The sequence below is a fragment of the Syzygium oleosum genome, unplaced genomic scaffold (genome assembly GCF_021117445.2).
Source record: "Syzygium oleosum isolate NSW1041296 unplaced genomic scaffold, Sole_v2.1 Sole_v2.33, whole genome shotgun sequence".
NCBI classification, from domain to species: Eukaryota; Viridiplantae; Streptophyta; class Magnoliopsida; order Myrtales; family Myrtaceae; genus Syzygium; species Syzygium oleosum.
The window spans coordinates 2,898,270-2,919,290 of NW_026607517.1; the positions used below are offsets into that span (position 1 = coordinate 2,898,270).

The following is a 21,021-nucleotide window of genomic DNA, read 5'->3' on the forward strand; positions in this document are numbered from 1 at the left end:
TGATACAAAAAGAAAAATTGAAGCCTCTGATTTCTTTTTCATGGCTTCCCACACAGCTTGCAGAAAAAATCACAGCATCCTTCATGGGCCTCCCCCATTCAAAACACGGGGCTTCGTAGACTAGGCTCATAGCATCTGTCAGATAACACAAACCGGTTTTCCAAAGAAGGCTCCCGGGCCATCACGAAGCTGAGACGAACCGGAGTGAATTCAGTAAAGGCTCGTGTCAGATGCTGCAGTCACTACTGTGCATATGCAAGAATCTTTACCGGAACAGAGTAGTGGTCCTGGTGTTAGCTGATCCTTCAAAGCAATGTGGCGTGCGTGCTTGTAGCCAATGTTACCTGAGAGCAGAAGTCATTTTCGCGATACTGAAACAGGAACTTCAACCTTTATTTCAATAGCCTGTATGTAATGGTCTTCTTTTTCCCCGATATCTTCACAATGTCCCACCGCAGATTTTTAAATTACTAATTTCACTGTCGCCCCTCAATCTTGAAGGTGGTTTCGACAAAAAAATGCATTTTGCGTCGTAATCAAGTATAAAGACTCATGATATATATATATAATGTTAACAAAAAGTTTTACTGTTCAACAAGTGCAGTTACAGCAATCCGTTTGGTTCTGTCTTTGCTCAAGAAAAGTAAAGTTCTTGGAGTGACGGTGACACCCAGCCCAGGAAGTAGAAACTTCCATTTTCATCTCCTCCCGACTCCAAAAATCTGCAGTCTTTGAGCGCGCAGAAAACTCTCCAATGGATCGCGTCCTCGTCGTCGCCATCCCCGTCCTCTGTCTCCTCGCCCTCTCTCTTCTGTCAGGTAAAACACGTACGAACCGAAGGCAAGGAGCTGTCTTTTTCACTTCCCTCGATTCGTTGTGCGGATTCCTCTCGACCCTTTTCTTGATTTCGTGTGCAATTTCTCGATTCTTGGCACGCTCGCAGAAGTGCACTCGACTTCCTTCAAGATCGTCAACAAGTGCCGCCGCACGGTCTGGCCCGGCCTGCTCTCCGGCGCCAACACGGCCCAGCCCGCCACCACCGGCTTCGCCCTCCCCAGCGGCGCCTCCCGGACCGTCCCCCTGCCCAGGTCCTGGTCGGGTCGGATCTGGGGCCGGACCCTCTGCGGCCGGGACTCCGAGGGCGGGTTCGCCTGCGTCACGGGCGACTGCGGCTCCGGGAAGGTGGAGTGCGCCGGCGGCGGCGCCAAGCCGCCGGCCACCCTCGCCGAGTTCACCCTGAACGGCGCCGGCGGCCTGGACTTCTACGACGTCAGCCTGGTGGACGGGTACAACCTCCCCATGCTCGTGGTGGCCAGGGGCGGGAAGGGCGGCGGGTGCAGCGCCACCGGCTGCCTGGTGGACCTGAACGGCGCCTGTCCGGCGCAGCTGAAGGTGGCGACTGGGAACGGGACGGGGAGGGGTGTGGCGTGCCGGAGCGCGTGCGAAGCGTTCGGCGACCCTCAGTATTGCTGCAGCGGCGCATACTCGACGCCCGACACGTGTCAGCCGTCTGCGTTCTCTCTCTTCTTCAAGCACGCTTGCCCACGCTCGTATAGCTACGCGTACGATGACAAGACGAGCACTTACACGTGTGCCGGGGCCGACTATATGATCATATTCTGTCCCTTGCCTTACACCAGGTAAAATTTGCACGGCTTCACTTGCTGTTTCTAAAGTTTCTGGCCTGTGATTAGTTGTTTTGATTAGCCTGTGCTATGATGAAAAATGACATGTTTTCGCATTCGAAATGGGAGCATTTTGAGAAAAGAGCATTTCTGGGATGAGAATGTGACACTAGTGTGAGAGTGTCACAGTGGAGATGCATTCTTGATTACTCAAAGTGATTGTCTATTTACTATTTGGTTTGAGCTACAAAAGTGGAGCTTTGTTCACGTGAGAGGTGAAGTGGCGAGATGGGTTTTGTGAAATTTTTTCTGCATCATATAGAAGCCGTGTCTTCTGCTTAGTGGCATCGAGCTGTATGATCAGATTGTGGTTCGATCAAGACTGTAAAATAGTTGTTTGATGAAGATCAAGTTCGAGATGACATCAATGTTACCATCTATGAAACAATGTTTGATAGCGCCTCTGCATATACTTATGGCAGAAAAAACGGTGGGACTTTGGTGTTTTTTCTCAGAGAAGCCAAAGTTGATTAGCTTGTTACACTACTTAAAAAAATTATGAAAATCTGAATTTCTCTAGGCATTAACCAGTAATAGGTCTTCGGTGGTGTAGAAAAGTGCTAATGCTAGGAGGAAGTTGGAGTAGTGTAATTCACTGAGGTATCCTTGCAGCAGTAATAGGAAACAATTACTTAAGGCATTCTTCGACTCCATCTCCATCACGAGGCTTTTGAAGTAACTTGACTCATGCTTTTTGAGCGAGGAAGACCTAAAATTCCTTTCAAGCCAAAGCAGTTGTAATTTTGTGAAAGGCTTGCGAATAGGCATCAAGATGTACAATGGAGTCATCATGGTTGACATATCAAACTCAAGATGCAATACGCCAGGGTTACCTGTGGGGTGCTTGTTCATTCTTCAGTGTTGCTATTTTGTCAGCATGAACAAATGTCTATGCTCCTACCATACTGTCCCCACTGCTTCTGTGGGTTACATCCATAGTTGTAGCTGTCGTCATGTTCATAGTAGGAGCATAGACATTTCTAGGAACCAGATCAGGGAACACCAAGCGAGAGTCAATGACGTTAGGATCTCTTTTTATGTCTAGTTGATTGTCCTAAAAGGCTTTTTCAAGATGTTGAATCGATGTGCAATTTTATTTTGTGAATCCTCCCTATGAAAACAGAGATACACAGTAGCAGTGCTATCATAGTAATATGTAGTGATTCATTGTAGAATTAGCTAAATTGTGCTGAGCAGATTTGGCAAAACATCATAGTTGTCATTGGGAGCTGTTCTACATGTAGATGCAGCCTTTCTTTGGGCTAGATTACTGGAAATGCTGTTGATGTAGGAGTTATAGCAGTGGATTTCACAATTCAAAGTCAAGTTGTGTGTCTGGCAACCTTAGGTGAAAAAGAGAAAACGGGTTTTCTTAACAATTTGTCTGATCTGGGGGATTCTATGTTCTGCTACAAGTAAATGAGAGGTTATCTATGTTTCCTTTGGTATACATGTTTCCTTTTCCCTCTGCCGTTATACTTTCTGTGTCTTCTTACTGATATGGAGAAAGGAACTCTGGAATTTGCCATGACAATGTCCTAGTTCTGTATAGCCATGGTCATGCTTGAAAGCTCACACACACACACACACTTTTTGTGATTTTACATACTGAAAGCTAGAACTTTGCCGTGTTTGTTTTTCAATGTGAATGTTTCATCTTAACCAGGGTTAAAGCATCCTAGAGAACGTGTATTTAAAAGCCTTTCCTGGTAGCTTTTAAGATGGGCTTTAGGAGGTTAAAGGGCAAGAGGGCAAACCTTGATTGAGTTGTTAGAGGTACTTACAGTCAGCCAGTGTGTTACCTTTGGATCAAAGGTTAAAATGACGAGCTCATCACTTTCAAATAAGAAGCAATTGGTTCCCATACAAATTGGCCTTCTTAAATGCATCTATCCACCCTCGATGGCTGCTGTTATGTGTGCTTAGAATGTGATAATTATACTCTGAGGAGTCCAGAACTCTTTCATCTTTGTTTCACAATGCCATCACGCGTTCAATCAAGTCATGTTCAACCTGCTAATAAGTTATCTTTTCAATTCACCGATTAGTCTTTGACCAAGAATTTGGCATGACTATGCAGCCAAAAGGTCCTGAGTGCACGCAAAGAATCGGCGCAGCTACTACCTCTGGTGAACAAGACGACCATGTACATCATGAGCAAGTATGCAAGTGGCGCTTCATTTTCAGGTCTGATGCAAGTGCAATTCGCTTGGGGTTTTGCCATATCTGTTCTAACATCAGTTATGCTCTTATGCCCGTAATTATGACCCCCGTGACTGACACCAGCCTGGACACTTCCAGGCAGATAGATCATCTCGAAGAGGTTTTATCAGGAGCATTTCCGCGCCTAGACGAAGAAGGGTCCACTCTTGTATCTTGCAAGCTAAAGTTGACTCTCATTTTGCCTGTAGCTAGTGGAGCCACAAGTTCCACGACCAATTTTGTACATAGAGGTCTTTGCTCATTTGCTGCCTTCTGGTTATATTCGAATCTGTCAGGGTCTCACATCGGTCTGAGCATGATTACCTCGGAGGACGATTGCCCCTGAGATGGGAGTAAGACCATGACATGCCATTTAGTATCTCCAAATGAAGAATCAGGCAAGAAACATAGGGGTGCCTTGCATGTATTGCATTCTAAATGGCCTATATGTACATGGGTTTGGATGGATCTTCTTTTCCTTTTCTGGGTAAACAAACCAAAACGGTAGAAGGAAATGGAGATTGTCCAATCATGAAGATCAGCAAATCAAACTAAGAACCATTGACTTAAGACTCGTAGAAAGAATTGCACAATACAATTGCTTCGCAGAGGCAGAAGACAAACTGTGGACAGCTCCTTACGCCTTTTAGAAGCTAGAACTCCCCAAAGATCACATGAAGGTTCTAAAACTGTTCGTTGACCTAAGGTGCTTTCTCAAAAGATCCGCATATTCTCTGTCTATAAACTTAATCACTGGGCCAAAGAAAAAATAACCCAGCAATTGGACAGAGTCCCTTGCCCTGCAACACCAACAGCTTATCCAATTACTAATGTATCATTGACCATCTGATCCCACTTTCTTTGACTTCTTGCTGGCATAAATCTTGGCGTAGACCTTTTTAGTCCTCACGGCAAGCAGCACATCCAACCCGAACCCCACGACGCAGGCGATCGCCATGACCACAAACACAAGCCTGTAGCAGTTGGGCCCCACGCAGGTGTTCCCGCCCCCGGCTGTGCGGGTCGCCTGCGCGTCGTACAATAGGCCAGCAAGGAGGCCGGAGAAGAGGAACGAGCCGAGCGGGAGGTTCAGGATGAGGATGTTGTAGATGAGGCCGTAGTACTTGAGCCCGAACAGCTCGGAGGCGGTGGGGACGGTGATGGCAAGGCGGACGCCGTAGCAGATGCCCACCACGATCGAGCCGATGTATAGGGAGCCGGGTAGAGCCATGGCCAGGATTACGTAGCCAACGGCCATCAGAATCTGGGACGCCGCGTTCCAAAACGGTCTTGGAGTCCCGGCTTTCCTGAAAAGAACAACATTGAACAAGTCATGAGATGACAGCAATGTGCATAGCAAGAACGTGCAACTTTTTTTCTCTTGGCAGTATGCAACTGCCAAAGTGACACTGTAACTTGATTTCCAAGGACATGCCCGAGACATTATAAATGACCTCAAAGAATTATTATAAAGTTAACATAAGATGACTTCAACGGGAATTAATTTCTCCAGGCCAAGGCATGCAGGTCTTGATCGATATGTAGCAGTAGAGTATTGATGCTAGATAGAGAATAAATTAGTTGAGAACAACATTAAAGCGACATGCCCATTTGATAAAGTCGGACAGAGACCCCGCAAATCATTCCCCTAGATAAAGACTCGATACCTAACCAATGGCCGGCCAATTGCGGCGACAATGACATTTATAAAAGATTCATGACAAAGTTAATGAGGTTTTCTCATGGATTTAGAATTTCATTAGTTTACTGTTTTTCCTCGTTGGAAGATATAAACAAGACTATGAAATAAGGATTAATATTACGAAAAACGCCAAACTGGTACATCTATGACAAATTTACCCCAAACTATTTTTTTGATCATCAAAAATCCTAAATTAGTATACCTGTGACAATTTTACCTGGAACTATTTTTTTTTATCACAAAAAACCCAACACTGGTACACCCGCGACAATTTTACCCAAAAACTAATTTTTTGACCACAAAAAACTCCAAACTGGTACACCTATGATAAATTTACCCTCCGTCAGTTTCTGTTAAATTTTACTGTCAAATTGCTAAGTTTAATGACGTGTGGTAATTGACAGGTGTACCGATTTTGGGTTTTATCTCTATGTTTGTCACAAGTTTACTGATTTATGATTTTTCGTAATATTAATCCAATTTAACGAACACTAACGGAGGGTAAATTTGTCACAAATGACCAGTTTTGAATTTTTAGTGGTCAAAAAATTAGTTCAGGAGTAAAATTGTCACAGATGTACCAGTGTTGGATTTTTTATGGTCAAAAAAATAGTTCGGGATAAAATTATCACAAGTGTACTAGTTTGGGATTTTTGTTGATAAAAAAATACTTTGAGGTAAAATTATCATAAAATATATCAGTTTGGGTTTTTTTTTTGTATTAACCCATGAAATAAAAGAGGGAGGAGAAGGGGACTCACTTGAGGGAGTACTCGGACAGAGAGCCCGACCCGATCCGGCCGAAGAATCCCCAGATGCTGGTCAAGGAGACGAACATGGACACGTCGGTGTAACCCAAAGCCAACCCCATCTGCCCCATGTTGTTCATCACCGCCAGCCCAGTCCCCACGCCGCACAAGAACGACACGAACAAGATCCAGAAATCCACGCTCCCCATCGCCTCGAGTATCGTGTGGTCCTCTCCGATCACTGGCCTCCTCTTCCCCTCCGCATGCTCCTCCTCCACCGCCACGACTTCCGGCTTCTGCTGGCTCTCCGGGACGACCTCCTGCCTCAGCAGCGGCTCGGCCAGGTCGCCCCGGCCCCGCTGCTTCTCCACGTCCGCGCAGGACGGCCGGTCGGACCCCCCGAGTGACGGCCCCGAGAAGGTTAAGCTCTTCAAGAAGCAGTACGCCGGCACGGCCAGCGGCGAGGCCAGGAGCATGAGGAGGACGGCGGCGAACGCGCGGGAGAAGGCGGGGCCGTGCGGGGCGGTGACGTCGAAGGCGAGCAGGTAGACGGCGACGGCGACGGCCACCGCGTTGAAGGCGCCGAAGTAGCGGGACTCGTCCCTGGGGTCGTCGTCGGAGGCGGCGGCGGGGGGAGGGGACTCGCGAAGGAAGAGGGCGGCGGAGAGGCAGACTGCGAAGGGGACGAGGGAGAGGAGGAGAAGGAAGGAGGAGGGAGAGGAGGAGAAGAGGGCGGCGGCGAGGTCGGTGAAGATGGCGGTGCTGAGGCCGACGAAGCCCTTGAGGATGCCGGACACGGGGCCGCGGTTGCGGCGGAAGTTGCGGATGCAGGTGACGAGGACCGCCGTGTTCATCCACGTGGTGCTGTTCCCTCCCATGCACAGGAATACGCACATCTGTACCCCCCATAAAATCCCAAGCAGGTAAATTCTCTTTATTTTCATTTTCTTTCGTCCTTAGTAGGGACGAACAGTTTCTAGTCCGGTCCAATCCGATCCAAGAACTAGGAACCGGACTAAGAGGACCGGTTCCCAGTTTCTAGGACTGGAGACCAAACTGACTAGTCTTGGAATCGTGGACTGGACCGGTTCTAATGAGACTAATATTAAATATTATATATATGAAAAAGTTAGAAAAATATATATTTATCGGTCCGATCTGGTCCGGTTCTCACCCTAGAACCGGAAACCAGATCACCCGAAAATCGATTCCATTTTTAGGAACCGGAAACCAGACCAATATTTCTGAGAACCGAACTAAACCGGTCGGTCTGGTCCGGTCCAATCCCGATTTGGACGGTCCATCTTACTCACCCTTAGTCCTTAGGTCAACAAACACATCATAAATCAAAGAGGAAATAGCAGGGGCAAAAGCGGGAATTTTCCTGTCTTGTGCTCCTTCCTTCCTTTTGTCAAATTAATTAATTAATTATTAGAGGTGAAGAAAGCTTGCCTCCTAAGGAAGACAGAGAGGTGCAAGTGGGTTAGTGGCTTGCACACAGTTCATTACTTCGAGGGAAAAGTCATCTTTTACGTTAAAGCAAAAACCGAATATAATAAAAAAAAAATGGCCTAAGATGCACTAATTAATGTGATTACCCTCTTAAAAAAGAATTTCAATTAAGAATAGGAGTTTACCATGTGACTTGAAAATATCGATTCCATAGAGTAAAATCATCCTTCTTTAACGAGTGAATAAAACTACGTCGAGAACTTTTTGGCTCCTTCCCGCTAAACCACATAGAAATCTTCGCTTTGGGTGCACCAAGAAAAGCCAGGAAAAAACTCACAGCGTCGGTAAATACTTATTTGACCCGAAATCATGTGTTCATCAAAAGAAAGCCTCCGAAAATTCCAAAATAATTTTAAGTTTTGTAAGCGATGATTTGTAAGTTAAGCTCGTATTTATTTAGGGCAACAAGGATCGTTAAATATTCTCTGCATCACATCGACGGGCGGTGCGCGTGGTTTACCTGCCAATATGGGAGGGGCTGGATCCTCCGGCTGACGACGAGCCACTGCGCCCCGTAGCCCAGCAGCCCCTCGACCGACCCGATGAGCAGGATCACCGACGTCGGGAGCCGGTCGGAGGCGAGGCCGGCGAGGAGCCCGAAGGCCTTGCCGACGTCCTTGGCGACGGAGAGGTTGTTGAGCTGGAGCTGGGTGAGGCCCATGAGGGACTTGAGGGCGTCCGAGTAGTTGGAGAAGGTGTAGTTGTTGCCGGAGATGGCCTGCACCCACACCGCCGTCACGAACCCCAGCCACTTCCACGCGGCGGAGGCGGCGGCGCCGGAGGACAGAAGCCGGAAGCCCATGGAACCCCAACGAACGGTCCGAGCCCGAGCAGGGGGTTGAGGGGGGGGGCCGTGGAGGAGAATATTTGAATGGTGGGTGGGTTTGCTTTGAATGGGGGAGGCACTGCGTGGTATTTAAAGGAGAGAGAGATCTTTCCACGTCATTTTAATTTCCTTTTCTTTTCCGAGTATTACTTTACTTTCGAGTGTGAAAACGGTTATTCGAGGCTAGTGAACTTTCTGCGGGGAGCGAAATCGACACGTACGGTGGAGGTTCCTGCGATGTTGTTCTTCTACGACACAGTTCGTGAAGTAATGCGGCCTGTCCCTTCGTCCTTTACGGGTAAAACAACAACCATAGGGTCATGCTCGTTTTTGTCTCCCTGTGGAATATCTCGCTCTAATAATGAACAAGGGTGATCGATTTCAGGATGGATCGATTTTAGACCTGAAATCTGAAATCAACTCTGTTATAACTGGTTTCTAGTTTTTGGAACCTGAAACCTACCATGTTTGTTCTGGACCATGTTTTGAAACTTACTCTATTTTTTTGGTCCGATTCAAGAGTCTACTCGAGAACCTATTTTTTTTTTTCCTTTTTTTGGTTTCATTTTTCCATGTAGCAAATAGGAAAACTTATAACTCAAATCAAAGATTATAAGTTTGATTGTGCAAACAATCTTAAGTATTAATACAAAAGCAGATTATCTTAGTCCTAATAATTTGATGGACGTGATAAAACAACATAGGTTTCAGTTGGATATGTAGTTTCTTCGTTACAGAACAAAATTTTAAGAAAAAAGAAATTGCTCCTTATAATGTTCACAAGCCTTTGAGTTAGATTATCCACAAATAATGATCACTTCCATCATCCTTCCCGATATAACACTTTGAATTATGGCCATATAAAATTGCAAGTGGACCTCCATATAAAATCGGTTCTAAAACTGGTCCGGGTGGGTTTTCACTTGGAACCGGAAACCGGACCGGTTCCCAAAAAATGGAACCGGTTCTCGGACCGGTTCAAACGGGAATTGGTTCCCAGATCTATTTTTTGGGTGGGCCGGTCCGGTTTCCGGGTAAACCCGGTCCGGTTGCACACCCCTATTAATGAAATGTGCGTATTTCAATAATTTGGGGGGGCCCTCGTGGAAACAGGAGCATTAGGACAAAATTGTTAGAAAGAGTCAAAGTTGTTTTCTATGTTTTTCAATTAATAGCTAGTCGTGTGTTTACATTACTTAGTGGGTCCTAGTTTTCGGGACTTAGTTACGGCAAAGATGTTGCGCACACGTTCACCATTTTGAATCAAAGTAGTTGCTATTTTTGTTGGGATCTCTTGTTGATGTACAGCCTATAAAACGGCTAAGTTGTTAATTTCAATTATATAGACGAATGCGGTAAGCATCTTCAACCACAAGGTGTCTCTCCTTTTCGGGTTTCTTTTTGGTGCTTGCAAAGCACACCATCTTCTGCATTTTTACTGTATCGTGGTATCGAGCAGCAGCAATCATGGCCACGGATTCCAATTTTGTCCAACCGGCAATCCCTCACTTTGATGGTCATTATGACCATTGGAGCATGTTGATGGAAAATTTTCTAAGGTCCAAAGAATTTTGGGAAGTTGTTTCTTCTGGAATTCCTGAACCAGAAGAAGGAGCCACGTTGACAGCAGCACAGCGGACGGCTCTAGAAGCAGTTAGGTTGAAAGATCTTAAAGCCAAGAACTATCTCTTTCAGGCCATTGACAGATCTGTCTTGGAGACAATCCTTTGCAAGGATACTTCCAAGCAAATATGGGATTCAATGAAAAAGAAGTATCAAGGCTCTGCAAGAGCAAAGAGGCAACAAGCGCAAGCTCTTCGTACGGAGTTCGAAACGCTACGAATGAAATCAGGGGAGTCGGTCACAGATTATTTCTCAAGAACGATGGCAATCGTTAATAAGATGCGAATCCACGGTGACAAGACGGAGGATGTCACCATTGTTGAAAAAATTCTTCGATCCTTGACGCCAAAATTCAATTTTGTTGTGCTGCGCCATAGAAGAAGCTAAGGATATTGAAGAACTTTCAATTGATGAAGCCGCAAGGTTCTTTATTGGTTCATGAACGAAGCTCCAACACCAAGATACGGAAGAACAAGCCTTGAAGACCTCTACTAATTTCCGTCATTCTTCAGCAACAAGAATGAATAATGGTAGAGGGAGAGGAAGAGGATTCCACCAACGCAACAGCAACATCAATCCAAGAATTGTAGGCTCTTCTTCTAATGATGCACGAAGTGGAGGTCGAGGTTGGTATTCAGGTGGTTTCAAGCCAAAACCAACAGATAAATCTAAAGTTGAATGCTTTAGATGCCACAAATATGGACACTACAAGTCCGAATGTCGAACCAATCTTAGTCGACATGTGGAAGCAACAAATTTTCTTCATGACAAATGAAGAAGAAGGAGAGAAGCTCCTAATGGCATGTCAAGAGAAAGAAATGTCTTCACCAAATTTATGGTACCTTGACACTGGTTGTAGTAATCATATGTGTGGCAACAAGGAGGCATTTTCTTCTATCGATGAAACCCACCGCACAAAAGTGAAGCTTGGAGATGATTCTGCCATTTCAGTCATGGGAAAAGGTACTGTTCAAATTTCTTCAAGAGGGAAAATGCAGACCATTAATGATGTTTTCTATATTCCTGAATTGAAAACAAACCTCATGAGTGCTGGCCAATTACTTGAGAAGGGGTATGAAATTGTATTTAGAGGTGGAGTTTGCAAGATTTATGATCGGCAGCGAACTTGCTTGTTCAAGTTGATATGACATCAAATAGAATGTTTCCTCTTTACCTTCATGATTCTGATCATGCTTGTTACGCGGCAAAATTAAAAGAGGAAGCATGGATATGGCATTTTAGATATGGGCATCTTAATTTTGGTGGTTTGCGGACACTATACCAAAAGCAAATGGTGGAGGGACTCCCTGCTATCAAAATCCCATCAGAAGTTTGCGAGGATTGTGTTGTCAGTAAACAACATCGAGCTCAGTTTCCACAAGGCAACGCGTGGAGGGCAAAAAAGCAGCTTGAGCTGGATCATTCAGATCTTTGCGGTCCAATTTCACCGGTTTCTAATGGAGGTAAACGATATCTGATCACATTCATTGATGATTTTAGTCGAAAGGTGTGGGTGTATTTCTTGCATGAAAAATCTGAAGCTTTTGAAGCATTTAAGAATTTCAAGAGTTTTGTCGAAAAAGAAAGTGGCAATCCAATCAAAGTTCTTCGAACTGATCGTGGAGGAGAGTACAAGTCTCTTGAGTTTGATGATTTTTGCACGAAGCATGGAATTCGTAGGCAACTTACTGCAGCCTATACACCACAACAAAATGGTGTATGTGAGAGGAAGAATCGAACCATCCTCAACATGGTGCGAAGTCTATTGCGAAGTAGTGGAATTCGAAGAAGTTTTGGCCGTAGGCTGTAAATTGGAGTGTCCATCTCTTGAAGCGAAGTCCCACACTCGTTCGAATATGACTCTGAAGAAGCTTGGAATGGACGAAGGCCGACGGTTGATTACTTCAAAATTTTCGGGTGTATAACATATGCCCGTTCAGATCAAAAAAGGAAAAAGCTTGACGATAAAGGAGTAAAATGCATCTTTCTTGGTGTAAGTGATCAAACAAAAGCTTACAAACTCTATGATCCTGTGACCAAGAAGATTATAATCAGCCGTGATGTAGTATTTGACGAAGAAAATTTCTGGCTTTGGAATGATCAAGTGAAGGGCTGCACCAATTGTAGCCGATTTTGAAGAGATTGGCGAGGAAGACCAACAACACAATTTGGTCTCGCTCGCAAGCGTTCGACCCTATTGAAACGGAGGAGCAGCGGCCCAATTCGGATATTGCCGCAACACATGATGAACGCCCCAACGTCACCGACAAAGGCCGGCATGGATGAGAGATTATGAGGTGTCTGGAGTTGATCAAGGTGAAGATCCGTTAACTCACTTTGCTTTGTTTGCAGATAGTGATCCAACTACTTTTGATGAAGCAGTAAAACATCAAAAGTGGAGAGATGCGATGGATGCTGAAATTAAAGCAATTGAGAAAAACAATACTTGGGACTTAACAAATCTTCCCAAAGGCCACAAGACTATTGGTGTCAAGTGGGTCTTCAAGACAAAGCTGAACAAGGATGGTGGCATTGACAAATACAAGGCGCGTTTGGTGGCAAAAGTCTATAGGCAAGAATACGGAGTGGATTACAAAGAGGTGTTCGCGCCAGTTGCGAGACTTGACACAATTCGATTGGTGATTGCGCTAGCAGCTCAGAAATCGTGGTCTATCCATCAGTTAGATGTCAAGTCTGCCTTTTTACATGGTGATCTCCAAGAACAGGTATTCATTGACCAACCTCCTGGATATGTGAAGCCTGGTTGTGAGAATAAAGTATACAAATTAAAGAAGGCTTTATATGGATTAAAGCAAGCTCCTCGAGCTTGGTACAGTAGGATTGAAGCTTATTTTTTTAAGGAAAGCTTTACGAAGTGTCCTTATGAACATACTTTGTTTATTAAGGTTGATCATGGTGGGAAACTACTTCTTGTATGCTTGTATGTAGATGATCTCATCTACACAGGGAATAATGGTGCCATGATGGAGACATTTAAGCAATCCATGATGCATGAATTTGAGATGACAGATCTTGGGTTAATGCACTATTTCTTAAGCATTGAAGTTAATCAATCTGCATTGGTACATTTGTTTGCCAAAAGAAATATGTGCAGGAGATTTTAGAGAAGTTTCGGTTGAAGGATTGCAATTCGGTTGCCACACCGATAGAGGTTGGATTAAAGCTCACCAAGGATCCTGGTGGAAGGAAAGTGAATAGCACTATGTACAAGCAAATTGTGGGAAGTCTCATGTACTTAACAGCAACAAGGCCTGACATCATGTATGGTGTTAGTCTCATCAGTAGATACATGGAGAGTCCCACCGAAAAACACCTTCAGGCTACAAAGAGTATTTTACGCTATTTGAAAGGGACATCATCTCTTGGGTTATTTTACAAGAAAGGAGAAAGATCGATTTGCTTGGTTTACCGATAGTGATTACTCGGTGATATGGATGACCGAAAAAGCACTTCGGTTATGTGTTTATGCTTGGTTCGGGGGCTGTCTCATGGTGTTCAAAGAAGCAACCAATTGTTACTCTTTCGACCACTGAGGCTGAGTTTGTGGCTGCCACCTTGAGTGCTTGTCAAGCTATTTGGTTAAGGAAGATTCTTGGAGAACTTCGGTTTAAACTAGAAGAAGCAACGACAATTTTCTCGTGACAACAATTCAGCCATCAAATTGTCAAAGAATCCAGTTCTACATGGGAGAAGCAAGCATATAGATGTGAAGTATCATTTCTTGAGGGATCTTACAAAAGATGGTGTGATTGATCTTGTTTTCTGCAGAAGTGAAGATCAAGTTGCTGATTTGTTCACAAAACCTCTTAAAATGGCCACATTTCAGAAGTTAAGGAAGCTCCTTGGAGTTTGTTCGATGGATGCCTCGGATTAAAGGAGAGTTTATTTCTACACATTTAAACTGATCACTTGTAGTATCAGTTTAAGGGAGGGCATGTTAGAAAGAGTCAAAGTTGTTTTTTATGTTTTTCAATTAATAGCTAGTCGTGTGTTTACATTACTTAGTGGGTCCTAGTTTTCAGGACTTAGTTAGCGCATGTTCGCACACGTTCACCATTTTGAATCAAAGTAGTTGCTATTTTTGTTGGGATCTCTTCTGTTGATGTACAGCCTATAAAACGGCTAAGTTGTTAATTTCAATTATATAGACGAATGCAGTAAGCATCTTCAACCAGTGTGTCTCTCCTTTCTGGGTTTCTTTTTGGTGCTTGCAAAGCACAGCCATCTTCTGCATTTTTACTGTATCAAAAATATCAAGAAGACTCTCGTGGTTTTTTGCTGTTCATAGTCAAAGACTCGAGACTCATTTCATAAACAGTGGGTGGGGAGTGGAATAAGATGTGCTGAGAATCAAAGGGGAGACGACTGGAGACACCAGAGGATTCAAATTAATTCCTAGTTGCTCTTTACATAATAAGGAAGAGAACTCTGTAAAGTTTCACCGCCTTTAGATCCGTACGATTGTGTGCGCAACGAATAGTATATGTAAATATTAAATCATGTCTTTAGAGGTTTTCACTTTTTATATAGAGAAGTAAGTGGGGGCGCGGCGTTACTTATAATCATAGCATGCACGAAATCGCAGTGCTCTGCAGCAGATCACCACGATCCGCCACCGGTTGATTATCCAAAAGCTTACATTGTTAGAGAAGTGAACGCCGCATGTTTGCGGGCTTGATGACTAATGTCTAGGAGGGAAAATTCTCAAATGTGGATGCGGATCCATCAGCCATGCTCGGCGTTTCCATTCGTCGTCTTGCTCAATAGATCCTGTCATATGTCCATTTAGTTGAAGTCCTTTCGTCGACATTTCCATCGCTGCTCAACCTTCACTTCCTTGCCCGTCGCATGTGTCTTGGAGAGTTTTGCTAGAGAGGGGGGACGGAAAGTGGCGATGCTTGTCGCAGTCGCTCTAGGTTGCGATGGTCAAAGACTCGGCGACGGCGGCAGAGGCTATAAATAGGGGTTGGGCAAAGAGAGGTAAGGGAGGGTTATACGGGTGATCGGAAATTTTGAAGAGATGATAATCTGTGGGGGGTGAAAACCAAAGTAGAGTGAAAATGTGTCCAAATCAGGTGAAGGGCACAGGAGATTGAACATGAATGGTGACAACAGATATGAATCAACAGAATCCAGAAGAAAATGATATGAGATATCAAAATTTGAGACAAGATGAATGATAATACGACAACAGATATAAAGTCGAATGTGCATTCATATCTCCAACAGCTTAAGCTACCACAACCATATGATTTATATTCTAAATCTCAACATATATCGCCCTGAAAAACTAAAGAAAATTCCTTTAAAAATCGAGGCATTACCATTCTTCTTGTCTTGGTTACAACAGCTGTAAAAACCTTTAAAAAGATCCTCTATGCTCAGGCAAGTCCAATGCACCAGCAGGGTTGGCTGCTGCAAAGAACCGAAATTGGAGTGGCGGACATCCTCAGCAAATACTTCGATGCACATGCCCAAATGAGATAAGTTCTGATATCTAACAGTTACCTATGTGCTCGCACAATTGAAAGGAAAATGGCTGAGGTTAACCAATCTCCCGGTGATGTCACTTGATTGGTTTCGGGAAGCAATTTCGGCAGGCTAAGGGTGCAAATGATAATCATTCTGTTCCAGAATGAGTTCCTGAAACAGAAATATATTTTTCTATTTCTAGTTTCAGGATGAGTTTCTGAGAAAAGAAACCCGTTTGATAACTACCAAAAATTTCTATTTCTGGAACAGAAACACGTTTGATAACAGCAAAAAATTTCTATTTCCTGAAACAAAAACCCGTTTGATAAACAACACAAAATTCTATTTCCAGGAACAGAAATCCATTTTTTTAGAAATGGCATAAAAATAATTAGAAAATCCGAAAAATTCCTAAAAATCTCAAAAAAATTTCAGAAAATCCAAAAAAATTGAAAAATTCCAGAAAAATTCATCAAAATGTCGAGAAAATAAAAAAAATTCAGATTTCGGGAAAATAGGAAATTGTTGAATTTTTTTTATAAAAAAATCAAGAAATTAAAATTTTCAAAACTTCACAGAATTGCTTAGAATACCTGTCGCCACTCACTTTTTGAGTAAATTTTAATTTTTTTGATATGCCCAAAAAAAATAAAAAAAATAAAAAATTTCAAAACTTCACAGAATAGCTTAGAATACATGTGGCCAATCATTTCGAGTGAAATTTAATTTTTTTTGAGATTCCCAAAAAAAAATCAAAAAATAAAAAATTTCAAAACTTCACATAATGGCTTAGAATACCTGTGGCCATCCACTTTGAGCGAAATTTAAATTTTTTTAGGTGCTGAAAAATAAATAAAAAAATAAAAAATTTCAAAACTTCACAGAATGGTTTAGAATACCTGTGGCCACCCACTTTGAGCGAAATTTAAATTTTTTTATATGCAAAAAAAAAAAATTTCAAAACTTCACATAATGGCTTAGAATACTTCTGGCCACTCACTTTGAGTGAAATTTAAATTTTTTGAGGTGCCCAAATGGTATTTTTGATTTTTTTGCTTTTTTAATTTTTATTTAGTCACCTAAAAAAATTAAATTTCACTCAAAGTGGGTGGCCACAGGTATTCTAAGCCATTCTGTGAAGTTTTGAATTTTTTTATTTTTTTTCGGCACCTAAAAAATTTAAATTTTGCTCAAAGTGGGTTGCCACAAGTATTCTAAACCATTATGTGAAGTTTTGAAATTTTTGATTTTTTTGATTTTTTTTGGAAATCTCAAAAAAATTAAATTTCACTCGAAATGGTTGGCCACGGGTATTCTAAGCTATTCTGTGAAGTTTTGAAATTTTTTATTTTTTTTTGGGCATCTCAAAAAATTTAAAATTTACTCAAAAAGTGGGTGGCCACATGTATTCTAAGCAATTCTGTGAAGTTTTGAAATTTTTGATTTCTTGATTTTTTTTGAAAAAATTCAACAAATTTCCTATTTTCCCGAAATCTGAATTTTTTTTTTAATTTTCTCGACACTTTAATGAATTTTTCTGGAATTTTTCAATTTTTTTGGATTTTCTGAATTTTTTTTGAGATTTTTAGGAATTTTTCGGATTTCTAATATTTTTCGGATTTGCTAGATTTGGTATCAAAGTTGAAGTTGTCATCAGTCTTTTGTTTCTTGAGGATGACTACATCACTATATGAAGCATAAGAGAGAAATGATTCCTAAGTGCCCTCAAGACAAGACAATCAATTTTTGCTTTTTGGCATGTTGGGCTGTATGCCATGTTTGTTCCTTGCAAGTTTTGGCCAGTGCTACTTATGATAAAATCGTGTTAAATTGGGAAAGGATAAGGCAAATGTGGCTGCCTCGGATAAACCCTAGATGGAGAGCAAGAAATATATATAGTTTATGTTCACGTTATTCATGAAACACCCATCTTCTATTGATGATGGTGGCTCACATGTGTCCCCAAAACAACCCAATAGTTTAAGTAAAGAGTGCCTTTTGATCCAACAGGCCACAATCTTCTGTCCGAATGGGGAGCAATCCAAGCCGATATATTTTGTTCACATCATCAACCACTCTTAAGTTTTTTAACTCTACCAAAGGGACCTTGATAAGACAGGAATTGGCAGGGCAAGACCAGCTTTGAGAAGATGAATATACACATGATCCACGTGAAATTATATGTTGGTAGTTATTTAATTTAGTTGAGGGCGACCTTGGATGTGAAATGTTGCACGCACCAGATACACATACTGTTGGACCGACAATAATTAATTGGTATATATACTTCAATATCTTGAGGACCGTTATCAATTCGACTGAGATTTTCCCCCGTGAAGATATATTAAGATCCGTTTATTTCGCGAAAAACGTTTCCTCATTATTCGGTATTTGGTTTGCTTACGAAAATGAGTCGGCGAAAAATATTTTCGTAATCAACTGAAAACCTATACTTAAATTTAGGAAAATGATTTCCTCGTTAAAAAATCGAAAATCATTTTCAAAAGTATGACTAGATATCTATGCTTAGGCATAGAACTCCATTGCTAGTTCCCGGGTCCCTGGCGTCCAGGACTAGGTCTCCGGTGCCCGAAGCTAGGACCATCAAGGCCGAGCCTATGATCCCGATGCCCATGCCCGGATCCTTGGGACCCCCGACGCCCACGCCCGGATCCATCGAGGTCGAGCCCACAGCCCCAGTGCCCGTGCCCGATGCCTCGACAAAGGCTGAGTGCGGGATCCTGGTACCCGAGCTCGGATCCCTAACACCCGGGCGTAGGTCCAAAAGGTTGTACCAGGGTCCACAAAGGTCATGCCCGGGTTCATCGAGGCCATACCAAATGACGGAAAATATTTTCTAGTTCGTTACCGGATTTTGGCCAAACATTAGAAAATATTATCATTTTCCTGAAAAATGACTTCTTAGAATATATAATTCCCATAAATATTACATTTTCCACGCCCATTTGTTTCAAGGGAAACTATTTCCTAGAAAATTGGTTTTCAATTTTTCAGTATTTGGATGGCGGAATACTAATTGATCTAAGGAAAATGTTATCCAATTATCCATGGACTATCAACAACAAGCTTAGATTGGAAGAAAAACGACTTTCCCCATCTGGCAAGGGAGAAATCACTTTTCCTAAATCACCAAACAAATGAAAGCTGATGACTTTGATAAATAATTTCCATTATTGTGGAGTTTTTAGCGAAACAAACGAACAATCTTCAAAATAGCACTCGGATAAATAATACCGAAGAAACAACATGCTACGCATTTCTAGTTTACCTTAGTGGTGTACCAACGATTAATACCATTTATAAATAAATTAAACACTTCATCTATTGTTGAAACTTTGCCGTTTACTGTTGCGGAAAATGAATGATTTAAAAAATATTTTCTTAAAAATTATTGCTTGTATTGCTTACAAAAAAGGATAAACGAAAAATATTTTTATTGCCGACGCAAATATTTAGGATGATGAAAATGTTTTTCATTGACTGATTATTTCAAGCGATACAAGCCATCATTTTTAGGAAATTATTTTTTAAATCATTCATTTTCCGTGAAACAAACAGAGCCTAAGATCCATTCACATCCCAAATCACACATAAATGAATAAATCTTTGCCAAACGAAGAGTCATGGTTGTGCCTCCTGACCTAGATCGAACTGCGAAAAATTATAGCAAAAAAGCAAAACATAAAATACCATCGAAAAATTCTCGTCCATTCAACAAACAAAAAATCCACACGAATCGTCCTGCTAAGCAAAAAAATAAAATAAAAGGAATATGAAATCTTGCTAGAGAAGGTGATAAGTTGTTTGATTGATACAAGATAGCGAACATGGCGTATGCTTTAGATGCGCGTACGGATCAGATCAGACACTAGAGAAAGCGGGCAAACATACGCATCACCTCCATGTTGAAAGTCCTCTTTTTTGCTTTCTTTCCCATCGAGTTTACCCCTCGTGAAAATGAAATATGCTTTAGATTGATGAACAAGATCTCAAATGATGATGACGCCTGATTCTTGATGATGATCGAGAATGGATGATTTATTAGCCTTAAGAACTCTGGCATAGGGAGTAACATTCAATTTTGTCTGAGTCACTTACTGTTTCGTCAGAACTAGACTCGACAATAAAATATCCTTCACCAAAAGTCGTTCTTGAATTTTACATAGGAGAAGATGGGTTCCGTAGGTATTCCGGACAGGAATTATATTAATGAAGCACAAGGAGACTAGCAGATTTGTTTTAAAGGAATTTAATCAACATCAAAATATACAAAATTTTGCAGGAATTTATTTGACGACAAAATACGTTAACGTAAAGATACAACGTCGGAATTTAATCGACAACAAGATATCTAGAAACTATAGATAAAGTGCAAAAATTAAAAGATAACAAGTTTTGTTTGTTTTTCTAGACCTCCTATGGTGTACAAGTACTAGTATTTATAGTATTTAACTGATCAAATGCAGTCCTTTAGCAATTCAACCGTGCTTCCGTGATTTTAGTCTCCACGTCTCATGCTTGCATCTCGTTACGCCGCTTTGTCCTCAATCAGTTACTCTTTCGAAATTCTCATGCTTGCATCTCGTTACGCCGCTTTGTCCTCAATCAGTTACTCTTTCGAAATTGCACCTTGATCCTCCATGTTTGTCCATCGTGCCAACTTACATCCAAGCTGTTATTTCTTTAGATTCACACTTTGATCACAATTTGCTGTGCTCCGTTTTTTTATTCACTTTATCCATAAGTTGTGTCAAATTCGAATGGCAATGTTCCTGGACTGCGCGCCTACTTACTCTCAAAATGGTCAGTTTTGAATCGATATTGTGCCTATTATAATGACTCGATTTTTTTTTTTCGTAAACACTTATCTAAGATCAATCGAACACAGTACATCGACCTGGAATCAATCAGTAGGTTGATGGTAGGGACGATGGATCTAGCTAGAGATCTAGGATTTGACGGAAGGTGACTGATATGAACGTGGCTGCCATGTGTGGCCTTGTACATCTTTGTTGTCTGTATGTGTAACATGGCAGGCCATATGTTTGCCATGGCCGACAGCTTGGCTGCTTGCTTACTCATTACACCGAGTGTGTCATCCTAGAGATGCCCGCGTTTTTGTTTTAATATGAAGCTAGAAAATTACCACCTAAAGCGCCCCTTGTCTTCGAGGTCAGATGGATTGCAGAGACATTGCATGCATTTGAA

The 21,021-nt window shown here is 42.2% G+C and overlaps 2 protein-coding genes across 4 annotated transcripts; one reads left to right on the forward strand and one right to left on the reverse strand.

Moving 5' to 3' along the window:
- The first annotated feature begins 574 nt into the window (after positions 1 to 574).
- Positions 575 to 4,190, forward strand: LOC115672688 (thaumatin-like protein 1b). Of its 3 annotated transcripts, XM_030594580.2 has the most exons (4): positions 578 to 818; positions 944 to 1,640; positions 3,766 to 3,872; positions 3,987 to 4,190. In XM_030594580.2, the coding sequence occupies exons 1-4, from the start codon at positions 755 to 757 to the stop codon at positions 3,992 to 3,994; spliced, it is 876 nt and encodes a 291-aa protein (XP_030450440.1). In that variant the 5' UTR covers positions 578 to 754; the 3' UTR covers positions 3,995 to 4,190. The 3 variants fall into 3 exon arrangements, with proteins under 3 accessions (XP_056160735.1, XP_030450440.1, XP_030450438.1); XM_056304760.1 differs by having other exon boundaries at positions 575 to 818; positions 947 to 1,640; positions 3,766 to 4,190; XM_030594578.2 differs by having other exon boundaries at positions 3,766 to 4,190.
- A 243-nt stretch (positions 4,191 to 4,433) lies between these two features.
- Positions 4,434 to 8,724, reverse strand: LOC115672687 (protein NUCLEAR FUSION DEFECTIVE 4-like). The gene is made up of 3 exons (XM_030594577.2): positions 8,311 to 8,724; positions 6,351 to 7,234; positions 4,434 to 5,194 (listed from the first exon to the last, which is right to left on the reverse strand). Exons 1-3 carry the CDS (start codon positions 8,650 to 8,652, stop codon positions 4,723 to 4,725), a joined length of 1,698 nt encoding a protein of 565 aa, XP_030450437.1. The 5' UTR covers positions 8,653 to 8,724; the 3' UTR covers positions 4,434 to 4,722.
- Between the last annotated feature and the right edge of the window lie 12,297 nt (positions 8,725 to 21,021).